The 21,628-nt window shown below is 39.5% G+C and overlaps 2 protein-coding genes and 1 long non-coding RNA gene across 3 annotated transcripts in view; 1 reads left to right on the plus strand and 2 right to left on the minus strand.

Moving 5' to 3' along the window:
• LOC134221311 (uncharacterized) overlaps positions 1–20,457 on the minus strand; it is a 33,240-nt gene extending 12,783 nt beyond the window's left edge. Inside the window, exon 1 of the long non-coding RNA XR_009982318.1 lies at positions 19,653–20,457. This is a non-coding gene — a long non-coding RNA (uncharacterized LOC134221311). The remainder of the gene's footprint in view (positions 1–19,652) is intronic.
• Positions 1–21,628, minus strand: part of LOC134221316 (potassium voltage-gated channel subfamily KQT member 1-like) — an 802,936-nt gene that overhangs the window by 377,456 nt on the left and 403,852 nt on the right. The window lies entirely within an intron of this gene.
• On the plus strand, positions 729–3,198 carry LOC134225740 (actin, muscle-type A2-like). The gene is made up of 3 exons (XM_062706069.1): positions 729–888; positions 1,672–2,681; positions 2,741–3,198. The coding sequence occupies exons 2-3, from the start codon at positions 1,757–1,759 to the stop codon at positions 2,944–2,946; spliced, it is 1,131 nt and encodes a 376-aa protein (XP_062562053.1). The 5' UTR covers positions 729–888; positions 1,672–1,756; the 3' UTR covers positions 2,947–3,198.

A 21,628-nucleotide genomic window follows, 5' to 3' on the forward strand; every position in this document is an offset into this window, starting at 1 on the left:
ACGGTTTTCCCAATAGTACTGATTAACAGCCATGGCTAACACTGCCATGGAGTAACGAAAAGACAACGTCACCAGAACACTCAAGAAAGATAATCAGACAAAACTCCGTTCATGAGTTTTTCGAAATTATTTTGGAGCATATTAGTGGAATTAGTTGATTGACTTGCGTCGAGTTCAAGCACTGAAGACGACTTTACTGTTGAGGTCGTAAAGCTACAATAAAGTGATGAAATTAAATTAAATTTTGCAAAATTATCTTATGATCAGTGATTTTTTATTCGAGTCGCATTATTTCGATTGTCCCGAACCAGCCTAAAAATTCACGCACCGCCTATGCTCATTACATGTGCATCAATTAGGTAAATCGTTGTTTTGCATTTTCACATCCAAATTTGCAGTGTTACACTTGGCTATCGTATTATTGAGTTCTTCTGTTCTCATTTGTGTGCGTTAATGGTATGCTAGAATTGGCGTATTGATAGATTTAATCCGAACCGTTCAGGATCGATAACCACATTCGGATATTTTCTGATTACAACAGCCAGCCACATCGTGTGGTGCACATCATAGATTCGCACCATTTAAGGATATGTTGCGATCGGCAGCATCGCACCATTTATGGGATGGCGGATCCGGATCCCGATGCACTTCCGATCGGATTTTTCCGAAGCAATTCAACTGGGTGTCCAAATAAAGTGACACGATCCAATGAGGAGCTAACCAGGGGTGACGGCAACCGAGGATGATCCCCGGTGCAATCGATCGATCTGCAGGAAGCCGATATAAAAGCTGACGTCGATCGATCGAGGATCTCAGTCATTGATAGTGTTCGAAGTGGTGGCAAGTTAGGTACACTATCCAGAGCTGTGCTGCTGCCATTGTTGGAAGGTTAGTGATTTGGGGATTGTGAGGTGTCTTCTGTGGTTTGGACGGAAGTGGAGAGTTGAAGAAACCGGAATCACTGTTTGATGGTAGTGTGAATTGCAAGAAAGTGACCCAAACGGAATTTACTGTTTTGGAACGACCGATTGCATAATCATTCTTTCAGTGTCTTAATATTTTTCAAGATAAAAAAAATGAATTAAGCAACGAGTGAACATTTTAGACGCACAAATTGATTTGGAAAATGAAATTGACTTCGAATATGTTGAATAGTACAACGGTGTTCAAAATGAAATTAGTTTTGGCTGATTTTCCAACTGAAAGATCCACCGGGATGAGCTGCAAATTAATTGTATATTGTGCAATCGATTTGAAGTTCATAATACCATGCTACTACTAAATACAAGGAATCCTTCCTAAGATCGATCAGCACAGAAGTCTTTTCATAAACTTAGAATCTTAAAAATGTTTTTGCGGTCAATGATCATTAGAAATTACTTACGTTTCTTTTTTTTTTCGTAATCAGAAAACTTTCGAAATCCCGTAAAAAGTCCAGGAACACTTTCTTAACTTAACTTAAGAACCCCTTTTTTTAAATATTCAGGGACCATACCATTTTTATGCGGTGTATATTTGGTTACAGTCTTCCATTTCAATGATACAATGAGATGCACAAGAAAATGGAATTGCATTGGTGCTTTCCCTGTATTAAGCTTTCAAATAAGAGAAACTTAAAATCATGCGTGCATGTACTAAAATGTCTCGTTACTCCTTTCCAATCCATTCCAGCTCTCTCCCCTTCCGTGACTCTTCGGTGCCTGTGGCTTTTGTCCGATCTTTCCGCGCCTCACCTCAGTAACCCCAGCCAGCCACAATGTGTGACGACGATCAGGGAGCGTTGGTCATCGACAATGGATCCGGCATGTGCAAGGCTGGCTTCGCCGGTGACGACGCCCCGCGTGCCGTATTTCCCTCGATTGTGGGCCGCCCCCGTCACCAGGGTGTGATGGTCGGTATGGGACAGAAGGATGCTTACGTCGGCGACGAGGCACAGTCCAAGCGTGGTATTTTGACGCTGAAGTATCCGATTGAGCACGGCATCATCACGAATTGGGACGACATGGAGAAGATTTGGCATCACACGTTCTACAACGAGTTGCGTGTCGCTCCGGAGGAACATCCGGTGCTGCTGACGGAGGCTCCGCTGAACCCAAAGTCCAACCGTGAGAAGATGACTCAGATTATGTTTGAGACGTTCGCCGCTCCAGCGGCCTACGTCGCCATCCAGGCCGTGCTGTCTCTGTACGCATCCGGTCGTACCACCGGTGTTGTACTCGACTCCGGAGATGGTGTCTCGCACACTGTACCCATCTATGAAGGTTATGCTTTGCCACACGCTATTCTGCGTATGGACTTGGCTGGTCGCGATTTAACTGACTATTTGATGAAGATTCTGACCGAACGTGGCTACTCTTTCACCACAACTGCCGAGCGTGAAATCGTTCGTGATATTAAGGAAAAGCTGTGCTACGTCGCTCTGGACTTTGAGCAGGAAATGCAGGCCGCCGCTGCTTCTTCGTCTTCGGAGAAGTCCTATGAACTGCCCGATGGACAAGTCATCACTATTGGCAACGAGCGCTTCCGCGCCCCAGAAGCCCTGTTCCAGCCATCCTTCCTGGGAATGGAAGCCACCGGTGTCCACGAAACTGTCTACAACTCGATCATGCGTTGCGACGTTGACATCCGTAAGGATCTGTATGCCAACAGTGTACTGTCCGGAGGAACCACCATGTATCCAGGTGAATTCGCCCGAAAAAATAAAATAACTTCTCCCTTGACTAATTCGAACATCCCACAGGTATTGCCGATCGTATGCAGAAGGAAATCACTTCGCTGGCTCCGTCGACCATCAAGATCAAGATCATTGCCCCACCGGAACGTAAGTACTCCGTCTGGATCGGTGGATCCATCTTGGCTTCGCTGTCCACCTTCCAAACGATGTGGATCTCCAAGCACGAGTACGATGAGGGTGGCCCAGGAATCGTCCACCGCAAGTGCTTCTAAACATCGACCCTCATCGCTGTCACCATACGTTCGACTACTAATAAATACAACAAGAACTGCCATTATCATGACCACTGCCCGGGCGTACCACCTCGCTACTACCATATCGGAGCGGGTTCGCGGGCAGTGGGTACAAGTGTCCATTTTTGCTACTACTTCTACTACTATTGCTACTACAACTACTTCTGCTATTTCTACTATTATCATAAGGGTTTATTTCTGAAGAAAAAAAAATATGCACGTCACTAAATATCCGTTATAGTTTGAGCAAGTCATTGTGTGAAAGAAAAGCCAATTTGAAGCATCATTATTGTAGGATATCGAAGAGCAACTCCACGTCCAAATAACAAATCATGTCAAACGGTAGAACATATTTTAGCTAATAAGATTTTTAATTGAATGCAAACCCGATACAGCAAGGGTAACAAACAACGCTTCAAATAGTTCTTTAAAATGCAGTTATTCATCAAACATTTTTGCTAGAACATAATGCGCTACTTAATTACCTAGTTTTTATAAATATTTATGCAATTTTGTGAGAAAAGGCATTGACATTTCTTTAGGAAAAATGATTGAATTGACAAAGTAAATAAATATACGTATTTTAATAAGATAAATTAAATTATTGAATTTGTTATTTACAGTGAAACATTGGCCGGTAGTAATTGGACAGCTACGTATTTGCTTCATTGTATTTTTTGACGTAGAATTACGTCTGTCTTTTCTATAATGGGGTACACTTTGCGATCAGGAAAATCGGAGATAGAACAAATATGATAGACTATGAACGTTAATATCTGAGCCGTTTCTGCACGGATTTTAAATTTTTTTGGACCATTCGATCAAGGATAAGTCAACGCTTCTTTTCTTCATCTGAAAAAGGCTGATTTTCGACTATTTATTATTTAGAACAAGTTTAGCAATAGGTAAACCAACCAATTACGTACATGCATCGCAAGCGACTCTACCCCACTACGTTGAATGCCAGTACCCCGAATGGCATTACCCGAAGGCCACTATCTCGAATGGGACAGTACCCCAAAATCCATTACCCCACAACATTTCGAATCTATAGTGTTCCATTCAGAGGCGCGGTCACCTTCCGAGACGTGGGCAGGACAAATAAAAAGATTTATCAAACAGGAGAAAAACGAATTTTACAGGAATAACTTAGGTATAAATCTCGATTCTATTGAAAAAGCTATACTCTCCTTCATAGTCGAATCAGGATTGGCCGAGAATCAACTATTCTCACTGTAAAGTTTAAAGTTTCATCAATTCAAAACCACCAACGATACCGATTACGTTCTTACAGTTCGTTTAGAATGAGAATAAGAAAATAAGTTCAACACTCATAGTTTCAAGAGACCAATGAATCCTCTGCATCTCCGTATGCGCCACGGGAAAGGAATAATTGGTTAGTTTGGAAGATAATCTTGGTAAGCGTTCAAAAATCATTATTTCGGACTTAATTGTTGTGTTTCGGTTCATGAGCGATAGCACGATCCGAAATCTACTCAGCGCAATGCACGGCCGACGGCCTATGCGTCATGAGAAGAATCGTTCTTCTTTCGATCAAATCATGCGCACTACAGAATAATGATCTATCAAACATTAAATTATTTATCTTCTTTGTTTCTCGACGAGAAAATAACCACGCACGCCCATTGCCTTCTGTATTCTGAGGAGGATCGCGCTTTTTTCGATCGAAACGACGGGTACCACAGAAGCACGAGCCATCAAGCTTCTGCATTCTCATAATGGTAGGCGATAGCATAGCTGAGAAAACTTCATAAATGTTTTCACTGTAGCGCCAAACGCAATACAACGGAACGGCGACGGAAACGGAAAATTTGACAGTTAGCCCCTTATATTTTCTGTCAAATTTGCTGTTTCTGTTGCTGTTCCGTTAAATTGCGTTTGGGGCTTAACACTCTGTAATCCAAGCTACTTTCAAGAAATATCTTAAGGTTTAAAAGAAATCCTTTTGTACTTTAAGAGATATGTCCTGGTATAATACTCAAATTATTCAAGACATTCTATGCAGATTTTTAATGGTGTCAAGCGGATATCACTATCTTTCTAACTATTCAGGAAACCATTGGAATTTCGGAAGGCTAGAGACCACACTAGTAACTTCAAATCGACCAAAAACCTTAAAGGATTATCATATCTCGTAAAAGATTTTCAGAAATCTTCATGAATGTCAAAGAGTATTTATGCCATTATTTATGGCACTCAGGATTTCGGACTTTTGCGTAGTGAATGCAGAGAGAACAAATGTACATTTTATATTGTGTGGTTTCCCAAGAAACTTTAAGGAATTCAAAAAATGTACTTTCAAGAATATTTCTGACTCATCAAGCACCATTACAGTTTTCAACAAAATTTACGAAATACCAGAAAACGGTAAAAAAATTAGACTTCTTGCGGTGAAAACCTTCAGGCCTCCTTGAATCAATTTTGGATGTCCTGGAATCATAATAAAATCTCGAGAGACTGTTTCTTTTCAAATCTTTTCAAAACCCAGAAATATTTTGGATATTAGGTAAATCCTCTAAATAACTGTGAAAGGAAAGATTCCTTAACTAATTTACAGATTCTTGTTATCTAATAACTGTATCAATATTTAACTTGATATTTAGTATAAGAGTTCTTGTCATAATCATGGGTAGGACAATGCTTCGAGTGTCCCACCCAAGTATTTTCATGCGTAGGACATGTCCTACGTGTCCCACCCACTCCCCGGCGTCACTGGTTCCATTATTATGATTAACACCAATAGATATCGATGAATCGCAAAACGATAATCTTTGCAAAGAATAAAAAAAAATATGTTTTGCTGATAAAACTGTATAATTTATTACAGAAGTCGGTAAACTTCTCACAGTTAACTGATCTCTTGGTTCTAAGTCACATTTACTCGATAAACTCGGTAAAAATATTACTGTTTGGGAACTGGTCCTTTCTCCTAGCAATGTAGACTGTATTTAAGTGGTTGGGTGATAATTCCTGGTAGCTGAGGTGGACTCCTATTTTTGGGTGGACTTGGACGGCCGTCGATATTTATTTCCTTGTAGGCTGACCATACGTACCGTATTTAACGGACAGTCCTGTTTTCAGACCTTATTGGGCTGTCCCGTCGTAATCTAAAAAATCCTCAGTTTGTCCCGTTTTTTCATTGATTCTTCCAAAGGGCCCCAAAATATTATTCAAACAAATTGAATATTGCAGGCAGGAATCTAAAACCAAATACAAAGAAAATTGACGAAACCCATCAAACAAAAAAATATTTTAAGCTCTTCGAAATACGTATCTGCAAAGATATCGAGATAATTGGTGGAATTAAATGGAGTTACTTAACTCGTCTTAGACGGTCCATCAAACAAGTTTGTGATGTTATTAGTGTTGCTTTTAAAAGAATGCTATCTATGCCGTTCTGGATTTTGCATGGATCGACTTTTCTTAAGGTTTTGAACAGTTAATGACAACAGTTGACAACGCGAGTTTTTTTTTCATACACTTTCATTTCAATGACTTTTTTCTGCTTATTCTTATTCTTATTTTTATGCTAATTTTATCAGTGGAGTAAAAATATTGCAAATCGATCCAGTGGTTCAAAAGTTATGATTTTTTAAAAATAAAAATTTCGAAAAATAGCGATTTTTCTGGTAACCCTATATCGAACATGGTCACCCTAATAAAAAAATAAAAAAAATAATATGTATATATATATTATATAGAATGTTCTATAATAAATACGAAATGATAAACTATGTATTAAATAATAAATATTAAATACTAAATACTAAATATTAAATACTAAATATTAAATATTAAATGATAAATATTAAATATCAAATATTAAATACTAAATACTAAATATTAAATACTAAATATTAAATATTAAATGATTAATAGATAATAAATAATAAATAAGGCCGATACAAATATTTGAAAACAATAATGCCTCCCCCTTCGGATTTTTTCGCCCGAAAATAATATTTTGAGGGGGCAGTTTTGAGGATTTTCAAAACATTCTTTAACAAATCCGAGGAGTTTTTTTATTTTTATTCATTTTAATATTTATTTTTTATTATATCTCCCCCCCCCCTCGACCTACGGAAACCAGTAGGACATAATTTAAATTTAATATTTGTAACGGCCTAATAATTAATAATAAATATTGAATAACAAATACTATAGTGCTTCTTCAAGTCTTTTGATTAAATGAACTTGACACACAATCATATATAAGGTGTGAAAATGCTGTACGTAAAGCCATCGTGGGCGAAGAAATTGATTCCACATCCACCGCCGTGTGTTTGTTCTGAGTGCTTGATCAACAGGCAACATGGCAGGCAAAAATGTCTACCATTCTCAATCTGTTTCTTCAATCCTTCTTTCATCCCCAATATTACCAGATATTGGATGCAGAAACTTTAATCACACTCCTTTTGTTCGAAATATCCAGCAACCATCTCGATACATCTTGTTCCAAACAACACGGATTCTTTTTAGACCACTGGTGCAAGGCATTTTTTTGTGCATTGATCTAAAGTTTGGTTCAAAACATATTGAAATTAAATGCGTTTGTTCACGCTTTGTCATAATATTATTTGGTCATAAAGATATTTGGTAGACGACCCTTCCTTGTTTTAAATATTTTTTTAAATATACTTTCGAAGAATTCCTTATAGATAATGAAAGAACTTCCCTTCTTCTTCTTCTTCTTCTTATTGGCATTACATCCCCACACTGGGACAGAGCCGCCTCGCAGCTTAGTGTTCATTCAGCACTTCCACAGTTATTAACTGCGAGGTTTCTAAGCCAGGTTACCATTTTTGCATTCGTATATCATGAGGCTAACACGATGATACTTTTATGCCCAGGAAGTCGAGACAATTTCCAATCCGAAAATTGCCTAGACCGGCACTGGGAATCGAACCCAGCCACCCTCAGCATGGTCTTGCTTTGTAGCCGCGCGCTCTAGCCGCGCTTCCAGCTCTAAAATTCCCTAGACCTGATCGGGAATCGGACCCAGCCACCTTCTGCATGGTTCTGCTTTATGGCCATGACTCGTAAATCACTTTAAAATATCTTAAGAAAATGCCTTCAAGAATTCTTTTGCAAGTTCATCCAGAATTTGCTTTAATCATTCAATCAAAAAATCTTTCAGGCATTTCTTTCATTCCAGGAAATAAAATCGGAAATACCTTCAAAGAGGGCATTCTAAGAATTGCTTAGCAATTTTCCTCAGGAATTCCGTCGGAACTTCCTCCAGAATTTTATACAGAAATTCCTTTTCTTCGTAAAAAACTTTGGACATATTATCTTCAGATATTCTTTTAAAATTTGTTTGAAAATTCGATCGATTTTTATTATGTAATTTCATTAGAGGAACATCTTGAAGAATTGTTCCGGAAATATGTTGGGGACTTTCTTCGGGAATTTCTTCAGTTCTTCGAACGGATATTCCTTTAGAAAATCATTTGACGATTCCTTTGTAAATTCTTTTACGTGTTCTTTTAGAACATTCGTCAGAGATTTTTAAAGGATTTTTTTTAGAAATTCGTTCGGAAATACAGTTGATGAAAAAGTATAAAACTGCTCAAACATAGCAGCCAAAAAACCGCTACTATAAGTGTCAAACCGATGTTGTTGATGCAACCAATCATGTTGTAGTGTACATGATAGACAACCAAGTGCCAAGTTTAAGTTAAGCCAAGTTAAGCTTATTGAAGCAAAATAATTTTTAATGCCAAAAAAATTTTAATGGTTACAGCGCGACTAGCGTTTTAGAACTTAAGATGTACTGGAAATACATTCGATAAATGTTACGGATATCTTTGAAATCCTTGGAGATTTTTAAGGAATTAATTCGAAAATTTATGTACGAAAACTTTAGAAAACACAATAAGGAATTATTCTGGATAAATATTCCTACGAAAATTTCTTTAGAGATTCCTTCGGAAATTCCGTTATGAATTTCTTTGGAAATTTTTATAAATTCCTTCAGGAATTTCGCTGGAAATGATTTCTGGAATTCCCCCTTCTAGGATTTCCTTCTGGAATTCCTATTGTAATTACTTCATTATATCCTTCAAGAATTCCTTCAAATTTTTTTTTAGGAATTTCTCCAGGAATTCGTTTTCCCCCGGAAATTCTTCCAGGTTTTTTTTTCCGGGAATTCCTTCAGGTACTTCTCCAGGTATTCCTTCAGGAATTTCTCCGCGATTTTCGCGAATCGTCCAGAAAATCTTTCCGGATTTCACTCGGAATTTACTCCAGAATTTCATTCGAAATTAATTTGAGAGTTTCTCTAGGATATCTTATAAGTGTTCTTCCAGGAATTTCTTCAGAACAAACTACCAGGAATTCATCCGGTAATTTTTTCAGCAATTCATCTGGGAATACTTTCTGGATTTAATTTGGGAAATTCTCCATTAACTCCTCCCGGTGTTTTTCCTGAAATTCCTTCAGATAATTCTCCGGAAATTTCTTCAGAACTTCTCAATACTTTTTTTTTTTTAACTATATTTAAGTGTTTTTAATCTACAGATTAAGTTCAACACCGCTTCTCCAATACTTATTCTAAGACTTCCTTGTGGGAGTTCTTCTGGAAGTGTGTGTGTGGGAGTTCTCCTAGGAGCTCCTCCAGAAGTTTTTCCAAGAGCTCCTCAGGGAATCCTCCAGGAACTTCACAGGAATCCGGAAATCCCTCCAGGAACTTCACAGGTAATTCCTGGAAGATATTTGGTAGGAATGTCACGGGAAATGGTACTTCGGAAGATCCTCAAGAAATTCAACTCCAGGAGTTCCAGTGGCTGTTCCTCTGAAAATCCTCCGAGAGTTCCACCGGTAGTACCGCCGGAAATGTATTCAGGCTTTCTTTCAGGAATTCACAAAACGCTAATTAGACCGGTAGTCCTATACGGACACGAGACCTGGACGATGCTCGTGGAGGACCAACGCGCACTTGGAGTTTTCGAAAGGAAAGTGCTGCGTACCATCTATGGTGGGGTGCAGATGGCGGACGGTACGTGGAGGAGGCGAATGAACCACGAATTGCATCAGCTGTTGGGAGAACCATCCATCGTTCACACCGCGAAAATCGGACGACTGCGATGGGCCGGGCACGTAGCCAGAATGTCGGACAGTAACCCGGTGAAAATGGTTCTCGACAACGATCCGACGGACACAAGAAGGCGAGGTGCGCAGCGGGCAAGGTGGATCGATCAGGTGGAAGATGACTTGTGGACCCTCCGTAGACTGCGTGGTTGGCGACGTGTAGCCATGGACCGAGCCGAATGGAGAAGACTCTTATATACCGCACAGGCCACTCCGGCCTTAGTCTGAATAAATGTATAATATTCAGGAATTCATTTAGGCTTTCCTTAGGAATTTATCTACGAAAATTTCTCCGAGAATTTCTCTGGGAGTTCCCCCGGGAGGTCCTCTAAAGTTTCTTCCAGGAATTCCTACCGCAACTCTTACGGAAGTTCATTTGCGAGTTCATCGGGGAGTTATTACGAGAGTTTCTCCGGAAATTCCTCCAGGATTTCTTCCTGTAGTTCTTCAAAAAATTCCCCTAGAAGTTCCACCGGCAGTTTCTCCGAGAAGTACTTTGAGAATTTCTTCGGGAATTTCTCCGGAAATTCCTTCTGGTGTTCCTCCGGAAATTACTCTGATAGTTCCTCCTCAGAGTAACACCGGTGGAACTCCTGAGTGAAACTCCGGATTTATCGTAGAGGAACTGCCGGAGGAACTCCCGTAAGAACTCCTGGAGGAATTTCAGGAGGAACTCCTAGAAGAATTCCTATAGGACCTCCCGGAGGAACTCCCAGAGAAACTATCGGAGGAACTTCGGGAGGAATTTCCAGCTAAATTTCTGAAGAAAGCCTAAATTATTCCCTGCAAAAAGCCTGAAAGATTTCCTGGAAGAGCTACTGGTGGAACTCCCGAAGGAATTTTCAGAGGAACTCCCGGAGAAACTCCCGGATGAATTGCCGGAGGAACTTTCGGAGGAATTCTCGAAGTAATTCTCGGAGGAATTTGTAAAGAAACTCCTGGGAGAATTTTCAGAAGAATTTCTAGAAGAATTAACGAAAAAATCTTGGAAAATTCATCTTATAGATAAATCTCGTCTGGCTTAACCTTTGTAGGGGTATGTAGCTGGATTATCATCATCATCACATTCAAAAAACAAATCTGACAATTATTGTATAAAATCTGAGCACATACAATTCTGTAAGCTTTTTATACAAATATTGTATTAAAATAATACAAATCTGTATTATTTCAATACAATAATTGTATTGAAATAATACAGATTTTGTATATGCCCAATTATTATACAGTTTCTGCAAGGTTCTTATGCAGAACTGTATTAAAATCTGCCATCCGCTGGTTGGGTGCAGAAGACCTCCCGAAGAATTCCCTGAGGAGCTTCAAGAGAAATTCTCGGAGGAGCTTCTGGAGGAATTTCTATATAAATTCTTGAAGAAGCCTAAATGAACACCAGAAAGAAAGCCAGAATGAATTCTCGGAGGAAATCTTGGAGGAATTCTTGGAGGAGCTGCTGGTGGAACTCCTGGAAGAATTCGGATAAACTCCTGGAGGATCTCCCGGTGGAAATCTTGAAGTTTCCACCGGAACTCTTTCAGGATCTATTCGGTAATTAATCTTGGAGTTCCTCTAAAAAATCAATTGATAATTTCATTTTCGGTATAATTTCTGTAAAAATTGGATGGAATTGGTGAAATTCCTGTAGAAAAACTTCGAAATTTTCACAAGAAATTATTCGAAACTTTCGTGGAATTCACACAAGAGATTCTAAGATTTTTCGCGAATTTCTCAGGAAGGTTGAAGAATGAAATCTAGCACCCGCTAGTGCAGAGAATATAACTCTCTTGGCTTACTTATACTGAGTTTCGCATTTATGTTGGAATGAATGTGTAAAAGAGAGGTATGTAATGCAGGCTCTCTCCTTGGCACTTCCCGGATTGTGAATATGCCACGTTCAAAACTCCCCACTTTCAATACATAAAACGCATGCTTTGTGTTTGCACGTCATCGAGCGAACATCAATCAGTGCACCGAAATTAAAACCTCACTGTGGGCTAAACATGAAGCATTCGTTCGTTTTTGAACGAATTTTCCAAGGCCTGCCTAAAGGAGATTATTTCCGGTATTTGTTTAGAAAATTCTTCCAGTAACTTCTCCGGAAATTTTTAGGTCATTTCTAGAGAGTTTCTTTTAGCATTTCTTCTACAAATTCCTTTGAACCTTCGGAAATTCGTTTAAAATTCCCATAGTAATTGATTTCGAAATTCCTTCGGGAATCTATATATAAATTCATTTTGGAATCCTTCTGAGGAATTATTTGATTTTTTTAAAAATTCGTTCGAGAATAACTTTAGAAATTCCTTTGAAAATTCTTCTAGGAATTCCTTTGGAAAATCCATTTAGAATTCCGTCGTAAATTCCATTCGCGAAAATCCTTAACAATTTCCTTTGGATTTTTTTGAAAATCCATTCATGTTCTACTGCGAGAACTCCTTAAAGAATCCTTTCGAAAATTCCCCCTGAATGATCTTTAGAAGTTCCTCCAGGATTCATTCGTGGCTCATTTTGAAAATTCGCCCCAGAAGCAATTTAGAAAATTACGCTATTAATTCCTAGGACACGCCTTGATTCCTTTGGAAAACCATAACAAAACTTCTTTAAAAAGTAATCCAAAAGTTTTTTCGAAAGATCTTCCTAGAACTTGAAATCCTTAATTATTATTTTTGCCTTTCTCGTATACCAAGTATACGGTAAAGGCTATATGATCGCTCCAAAACAAACTTTTTATAGAAGGCCCGGAGACCCATAGTGTTATAAAGGGTGATACGGTCAAAATTTGGTCAATATCAACTTGATGTATTTCTTTCAATTTTGCATTTAAAACCTGAACACCCTCATTTTGAAGGTGTGTGTGTGTAGAATGTTGTTCTATTTTGATTTTGGAATTCACTCTTCAGTTGTCAAAATGCCGTCCAAGCAAGCAGAGCAGCGTATCAAAATTTTGCTCGCGCATCGCGAAAATCCGAGCTACTCGCACGCAAAGTTGGCAAAATCGCTAAAAGTTGCGGGACAGGAATTTTATACGGCAAAAGGAAGGGAAAGGTAGCAGATATTTTCAAGCACATGAAACTGTCAAAGTTCGCAAAAGAACATCTGATTTGGCAAGCCATCTGTACCTGTGGCTTGAAAAGCAGCATTTTCATAGCTTCCGGGACTGTCAACCAAGAAATTTACGTGAAAGAGTGTTTGAATAAACGTCTGCTGCCTTCCTGAAGAAACACGATTGTTCCGTACTGTTTTGGCATCTTGCCATTACGGTAAAAGGCTATGGAGTGGTACGCCGCCAACAACGTGCAGGGTGTTCCCAAGGACAAGAACCTCCTAACACGCCAGGAGCTCCGCCTAATTGAGAAGTACTGGGCTATTGTCAAGCGGAACCTAAAGAAGACCAAAAAACTGCTAAGGACGAGCAGCAGTTCAAGGCAGCAAACTGGCTTTCTGCGGTAAAGTAGGTGGACAAGGTGGCTGTACAAAATCTGATGGCAGGGGTCAAGGCAAGGCCCGGCAATTCAGATTTGGAAAAGCGGAAGCCTAACTGAATATTTTTCCAAAATTTTATACTAATTGAACTTGAAAATAAATTTAATTTGATTTTTTAAATAAACGATTTCACCGATTTACACGCGTTTTCCCTTGACCAAATTTTGACCGTATCACCCTTTATACCAATCGACTCAGTTCAACGAATTGAGGTGATGTCTGTGTGTGTGTGTGTGTGTATGTGTGTGTGTATGTGTGTGTGTGTGTGCAAAACTACTTAAAAATGTCACTCATTTTCGGGCACTTATCTCAACTGATTTGCTCGCAACACGTTGCATTCGACGCAGAATCCTGTCCCATTGTTTCCTATTTGAAATTGTGCCAGATCGGACTATGGGATCGAAAGTTATGGCTAAAATAGAATTCATACAAAAATCGCGTAAGAAATGTCACTCATTTTCGGGCACTTATATTCAACTGATTTGTTTGCAACAAGTTGCATTCAATGCAAAATCCTGTCCCATTATTTCCTATTTGAAAGTGGCCAGATCGGACTATGGGATCGAAAGTTATGGCCAAAATAACAAATTCGTACGAAAAAATCGCGTGAGAAATGTCACTCATTTTTCGGGCACTTATCCTCAACCGATTTGCTCGCATCAAGAATTTGCTTTCGACGTTGAATCCTGTCCCTTTGTTTCCATTTGAAGTTGGCCAGATCGGACTATGGGATCGAGAGTTATGGCCAAATACAAATTCATACGAAAAATCGCGTAAAAATGTCACTCATTTTCGGGCACTTATCTTCAACTGATTTGCTCGCAACGAGCTGCATTCGACGCAGAACTTGTCCCGTTGTTTCCTATTGAAAATTTGCCATATCGGACCATGGGATCGAAAATTATACCATTTTTTATGGGATAATCGCTAAAAAAATGTCACTTTCCAGGCACTTTTCCTCAACTAATTTGCTCGCATTAAATTGCATTCGACGCCGAATGTCTCATTGTTTCTTATTGAAAATTGGCCAGATCGGACTATGGGCTTAGAAGTTATGGTCAAATTACTATTTATTGTGAAAAAGAGTACGAAAAAGTCTAGCTCACCTTTTTAGCAGTTAGACTTCATCTATTCCCCAAGCAACACAAGTTCAACAAATCTGGTTGTAGTAACCATATTGTGACTGAATCCGGTCATATATAAGTTACTGTAATCAATGTTCAATATGTGTGATTCTCACATCGATCGCAAACAGATTGCATTCTACGCAGAATCTTGTCCCATTGTTTCCTAGAAACTTGGCCGGATCGTACAATTGGGTCAAAAGTTATGGCGAAAATACTAATTTTAAAACTACAAAATAAAATTCCATTTTTGCTCTTATGCTCATCCGATTTGTTTGCAACAAATTGCGTTTGGCGAGAATTTTTTTTATGCATATAAAGAAATATGAAAAATGAGACCAATCCACATATAGGTGTTATTTGATTTTTTTTTTCAAACCTTTTGAACGAACGAGAAAGGCACCATCACCGCTAGGTGGATTAATCTGGGTTTTCAATTCATTCCTGAAGAATTTGCGAGGGAATTCTCGAAAGAGGTAGTAGTCGCAATGTGGGAATTCTGAAAATTCCTCGTGAAAAATTCGAAAGAATTTTCTATGGCAATTTTCTATGGCAAATTAAAAAATCCTGCGCCATTTAGAAGGAATTCATATGAAACTCCTAACAATTTCCACTAAAATCAACCTTTTTCCTCATTTTGCAAAATCTCCCGCGAAAAATTTCTGGTGAAAGCTCCAGCGAGTTTCTCGTAAAAACTTCTCAGAGTCTCCCGCAGATATTCCAAAAAATGTTCAGTGTGAATTTGACAAAATATTTTGTTGAGTATTCTAGAGTACTCAACAGGAACTTTCTAAGAATTTTCCAAACAATTTCTTGTACAAAAATTAGGACAAAAAACCATGCAATTTTTTTTCAAACAATGTTCATTGAATTACAAAAGAACTTAAAGCAGTTCCATGGAAAAATAAGAAAATGATTTCCTATAATGAATATTTTGGAAAAACTTAAAGAATTTTCTGGAAAAAGATGCTCTGATGATTTCTTGAAAATATCCGAAAAATGATAGTAAAAAATCACCACAACCGATTCACGCCGCCGCCGCTGCCGCCGGTTAAAATGGCTTTCGGCGTGACGCCGAAAACGCCGCCGCAGCCGACCAAAATTCTGACAAACGCCGCCGCCGCTGATTTCCGGACCGGCGCACACCTCTAACGGAGATTCGACTGTCTTCTTATTTTCTCCTTCTTCTCTTCCTCCTCATCCTTCTTCTTCTCCTTCTTTAATGCTTCAACATTTCCAATTCAGCATACCCCACATCAGCCCAAAAAACCGAAAGCGTTTCCCAGCCGAAAACATCTTAAACCGGATCGAGAAACGAACTCACAATCTACGGAATGGCAAACGTGCCACTTTGCTTCGTCTTTGCCTTAGCCTAACCAAATGGAGACCCAGAATCGAACGTAATTCCAATACATTTTTTAATTTAATATATGAAGAAATATGTTGACTATAGTTATTGTATCTTACATACTCGAAAATGTTTAATTGATTGCACTTATTAATCGGTAGCTCGGCTGTACACAGACGAGCTTGGTAATCTAGTGCACTTAAGCTTCCCAAAGCTTGGGGATCGCGACCCCTTTCCATAAGATTTACATAGGCTGGGTGGTCGCGACCCACCAGTTTGGGAAACTATGTTCTAGTGGCTATCGCTTCTGGCTTATAAGCAGGAGGTCAAGGGTTCAATTCCAGGCTCGTCCCTTTCCTTCTTTGTATTTCTATTCTAGTTCTTTCTGTGTTTCACGTTTTACCGAAACGATTCCTACGGTTATAACCTTCCACACTAACAATTCCAAAAAAAACCTCCCGTGCCACCTATGAGAGGTCGTAGAGTTCTCTGCATCTTTCTTAAGTAGGTGTCCAACTGAAGCGAAACTTCCTTTTTTCGATGTATTGTTCACGCACAAATGAACTATGGAGTGTTCTAAGCCGAAGGCGCGGCACTGGTTTTTCGGGTTTTTAGTTCAAACACTCAATCACGGTTAGAATAAAACTTTATTATTTATGTATCACTTGTTTGTACAATTATAAACTTCTTTTACATTTTAGCACTTATTTATTACAATTATTTCAATTAACACCTTTCGTATAATTATAAACTCGAATATTTTCCTTTTTACAAACTTTTGCACTATTTCCCGTATGACAATGTCTTTCCTAGAGATACTAACACTTTTTGTTTATCGATACTTATTCTGAGACTCTAACACCGATTTTCAATTTTACCGCGACGGACTATTTAACTGTTCACTTTTATCTTTTTCAAGAAGTTAATTAATTTAAACTTAGATCTCGATTCGTGCACTAGTCACGAGTGTCGAGGTGTCTAATGGACAACCCTGATTCAATTGGAGTGTTCGGTAGGTCGGCTAGGGAAACATAGAATGCGCCGAATTCCAATAATGGTGCTGCTGAATATTTGGGACTGACCCCGAGCTTGGAAAAGCGCACGGTATTTATAGTCAATCCAAGTTCCAAGACTGGCCTTTGGACCCCACGAAAGGTCTGAGAATCCTTAAATAGCGTAATCATTTTCTTCATCCCACATTTATCTGTTCAGACTATGTGGTTTTAATTTCAACTTCGTAAATATCCTCAATTTATAGCTTCCATTCATTACTCAACTTTGCATTCTTTATGGATGTTCCCTAAAGTTCTCTTGCACGAAATGCTTAATCAGCTTATTTGAAAAATCCATAAATTCCGATACAACTTCTTTTTTTCCAAATTTTATACAATAGTTATTTAATTTCTTGTCATAAATTAGCTAATTCAGCCTTAATATTGGACTTCCATACTTTACGAAACTTTGCCCCTTTTTGGATGTTCCTTTAAAATTCTCTTGGAAAAATCTGTTCTCTTTCCACTCTCTTAAACTCTCTTATTTCGAGCACACATTCAAGTGGCTACTTCAATTTACTAATGTATTAATTCATATATTTTTTGTATAAAATGAGTATCTCTAAGTCCTGCCTTTCTTTTACACCCTAAACTTGAACATTGCTGTCTCACAGAGTAATGTTCAACAAGTCCCCAAATGTTTCATAATGCATGATACTACTAAACCAACGGAGTTGTGAAAATCTTCACTTAAAATCAGTATTCGAACCCAGCATGGGTTCTTTGTAAAACAGCGCACCATACCTGCCGAGCTATTAACAGCTACTGCTTGTATTACTCTTTGATTTTAAGTATACTCTTAAAAATCAATCAATCAATATTTTTCTCTTTCTTTCAACTGGGCTTTGAATTAAATTCCCGTTTCCCAAAAGAATCATTACCCCTTCGGGACGGCTCTTCCTTTTCCGAACCACTCAGACCCCAATATCAATATTTCCTTTCAAGTTTATATTGGTAAGAACAAAATCATGTTCTCTCTGGGTAACAAACCCCTTTATATCAATACACCTGTATACGTGTATGTAGATTCAATGAAGACTCTTATTGTCTCTATCATTTTGGCTAAGTTATTATTCCGCGCTCCTCACCCAAACAAATTCTTTCCTTAGTGTCCTATACATATGCGCCAATGCATCATCATCAATGACGATCGCGGCTATGTACCGCTATATCGTACACTGTCCAATATGTGAGCACGTTTGAACATGTCAATCCCCCGCGCTCCAGTTAAGTAAATCTGACCAAGCTGTTTTCGACGGTTTCGCCAAACCGTGATAAGGGTATGCGATATTTCACATAACTTTTAAATTGATGAAAAGTAAATTAACCCAACAATTCCTACATGCAACATTTTTAATTTATGTTGATTGCTTAAATTACTTTGCGTTGAGTAATTGAATATATTCGGCCTTGTTTTTACAATATTTCACTGCCATCAGTATTTAAAATTGGTTTAGGAAGGTGTCGGCACATAAGGCTGTGCACAACTAACCATCCTTCCCCTTCCTCAGCATTCGCAAGGACGTGGCCAGGACAGATCTCGACTATTTGAGAGTGCATTGCTTCCATCTAAGAGATAGTGATTAGTCCCAAATCAATATCTGTGGTAACGGATGAAAGTGATGCTACTGTCATACAATAGTCTCGGCTTGTACCACCTACGAATTTGTGCGAATTGCTCAATGCTAATGTTAATGCTAATGCTGATTAATCGGTATCTCGGCTGTACGAAAATTATTTTCTTTTTGATAAATATCTTGGCGCACATAAGCGCAGCATGTTTCGAAATGGAAAAATTGATATGAAATGATAAAGAATCCACCTGTCCTGGAGGGACTCGAACCATCAACCTCCTACTCTTTAGATAGGCGTGATAACCCTTACACAACAAGATCACTTTAAGGATAAACTACTGTAGAGCATATGGGACAATTGGGCAAGTCAAGCTTCCGAAAGATATTGAATTTGCAAAAAAAGAACTAACCACGGTGGAGGTTGGTATTCGGATTATGTTGCCTTTTCGCAAACGTAACCTATAAGTGATCAACTCTTTCCGTCAAATCTTTGTATGTATAAAACAGCTGGTCTCAAGACGAATCGATTAGTGAAAAAATCTTGCAATTTAATCCATCCGTTCATGAGTTAGATTGTCTCAAAGGAAATGCAAACGCATTTTAATATATCTTTACTCGACATTGAAGTAATGCTACGTTTTGACAGGGCAATTGAATTGATCAACTCCATGGAATTCGTTGGATTTGCCAAACTAGCTCAACTTTCTTTTCGAAAAAGTGAGTTGAATGAATGTTTAAGTCAATCGGCTTGAATAATTCACTGGTTCAATCTTAGCTTAACATAAGTGAAGATGTATAGAGGTATAATAGTAAAGTCAGTATGAAGAAACCAATCAGGATAACCAGGATTTACATCGAGTTGGAGAGCACATCGCTTTACAGAACATGTGAACAGGAAGAGTTTACTGTATTATTAACTCCCGCCATTGCACATCACGTCCATTATTCCACCATCCAACCGATTGATGAAAGCATGTGAAAGAGATTAATTCTATCATACCGTTTTACAGCTCCCGCCAAACTACTCAGCCAAAGTTCTTCTTCCGGTGCGTCATCATACCGTCAGTTCACAAAGCGCAACGCTATCCACCTAACGCAGCCTTCCGCCGGTGCACTATCTCACTATGCACTATTTTACATTCTAGCTCTGGTGTCGTAATTGCTCACTATCATCGGCTGCCGGTGCAGCTGCCACATCACTTCCGGTTTCCGGTTTTCTCGGTCGCTATTCAGCGAAACTTCACCGTCAAGCCAGCTCACCGATTCGTGAGTAATCACTTTCGATTCAATCCACTACTGGAAGGTACCAACCGATCCGGGCTACTTCGATTCGATTCCCACCCCAACGTCGCGGAACGGGCGCACACTCTTGCTTGGATTCCTTTGTTCCGGATGAATCCAATTTTTCTTCACTTTTCTTCTTTTTACTATTTTATAAAATCATTTGCAATTGGCTTATGCTTTTCTGCTTTAACTGGGTTTTCCACTGAAATGACTCGCACTGAATCAGCAAATAGTTGATGAACTTTCACGTTTCGTTTGATGCTATTCTACGTAGCAGTAATCAGACTGAAGAGTAATCGGATTTCCTTTCTTTCTACCTTATCTATCTAGACACGAAGTGAGACTAAAAATGTAGAAATATTGCTTTTATTCAACCACACTTTGACCTTTTTACAATTCCACTTTCCCAGGACACACGAAACACGACACCGCTGTCTCAAAAACGAGTACGCGTAAATCGACAAACCCGCTGCAAGGGGAAGGAAAGGATTACGTGACGTCACAAAGGCTGAATACCGATATCACTTTCCACTAAGCGCTTTCGTTCGCTCGCAATCGACGACATTTGATTCAAATTTGGGTAATTTTACAGGACCTTTGATCCTAGGACGTCAGCTTTCGGAACTCGTCAAACCCGAAATCACAGAACTTTTCTCCAAAAAAACTCAATTCACTGGCACTGTTCGTTCGGTTTATCGCCGTCCAAATTCGTCCCGTGAGCCGCGGTTCGCTTTGATCACCAATTAAACCCCACCTTCAGCTCCCCTCGTGTCCCGTCACAGGTTAACCATCAAACAGAAGAACAGGTCCCAGTACCCAAGGAACAGCGTTGGCTAGCGATCTTCGACAGTTCGTGGTGAAAGTCTGCGACCAACTGTTGACACGATTCCGCGGACGGTGCAGCGGCAGTTGCCGGACCTGGCGACTCTGGGACTGGAAAACCACCCGTCCATCGCTGCCGTCGTCGTCGCAGCGTGTTGCAGTACGCACGGCAGATTGGGGGTGGTAAACAATCGAGAACTCACCGAGGCACTGGAAAGTGGTGCGCAGCCGCATCGTGGAGGTCTGCTCCCGCTCTCGTTCTTGTGGAATGTGAGCTCCTGCTCCAGACGACCGCACCAGCACCGGACGGTCGTGAGAATCGCGGCAAACACGGCTGGGCTGGCCTTGTCCTGTTGCTTCTGTTGTGTGTTTTTGTTTTGGTTCGGCATGGAGACCGGCAGTGTGGAAGGCTCGGAAATTGGGTCTGGGACCAGCTGAGCGTGCTCGGGACGGCGTTCTCGGCTAGGCAGGCAAATGCCAGTCTGCGTTTGGGGTGATTTGTGATTATGTTTGGGTGATGGATCGGTGGGTGGTCCAAATGGTGAATGATTTGGCAGAACCTGACAAAGGAATCGATTGGTTACCTGTAGTAAAAGTGGGTTGAATACGTTTATGGGTACAATGGCACTGTTAGAGTTTGGAAATGATGTTCGTTCTTCTTCTTCGTGCTGCATCACTACCCGCCGTGATCCAGCTTTCCCGCTTTCCACAGTAAGTTGAAAGGATGAAATTTACGAGATTTGTTCGATAATGGTAAATCATGGAAATTTAAAACCATTTACCCTGGTCAGGAATTGCATTGTAGTCAAAACCATAGTTGGTTTTCTAGCGTTCATGGTGAAGTTTTTAGTTTCGGTCGTTTTCTTACTA

This window comes from Armigeres subalbatus, chromosome 3, assembly GCF_024139115.2.
Source record: "Armigeres subalbatus isolate Guangzhou_Male chromosome 3, GZ_Asu_2, whole genome shotgun sequence".
Taxonomy (NCBI): Eukaryota; Metazoa; Arthropoda; class Insecta; order Diptera; family Culicidae; genus Armigeres; species Armigeres subalbatus.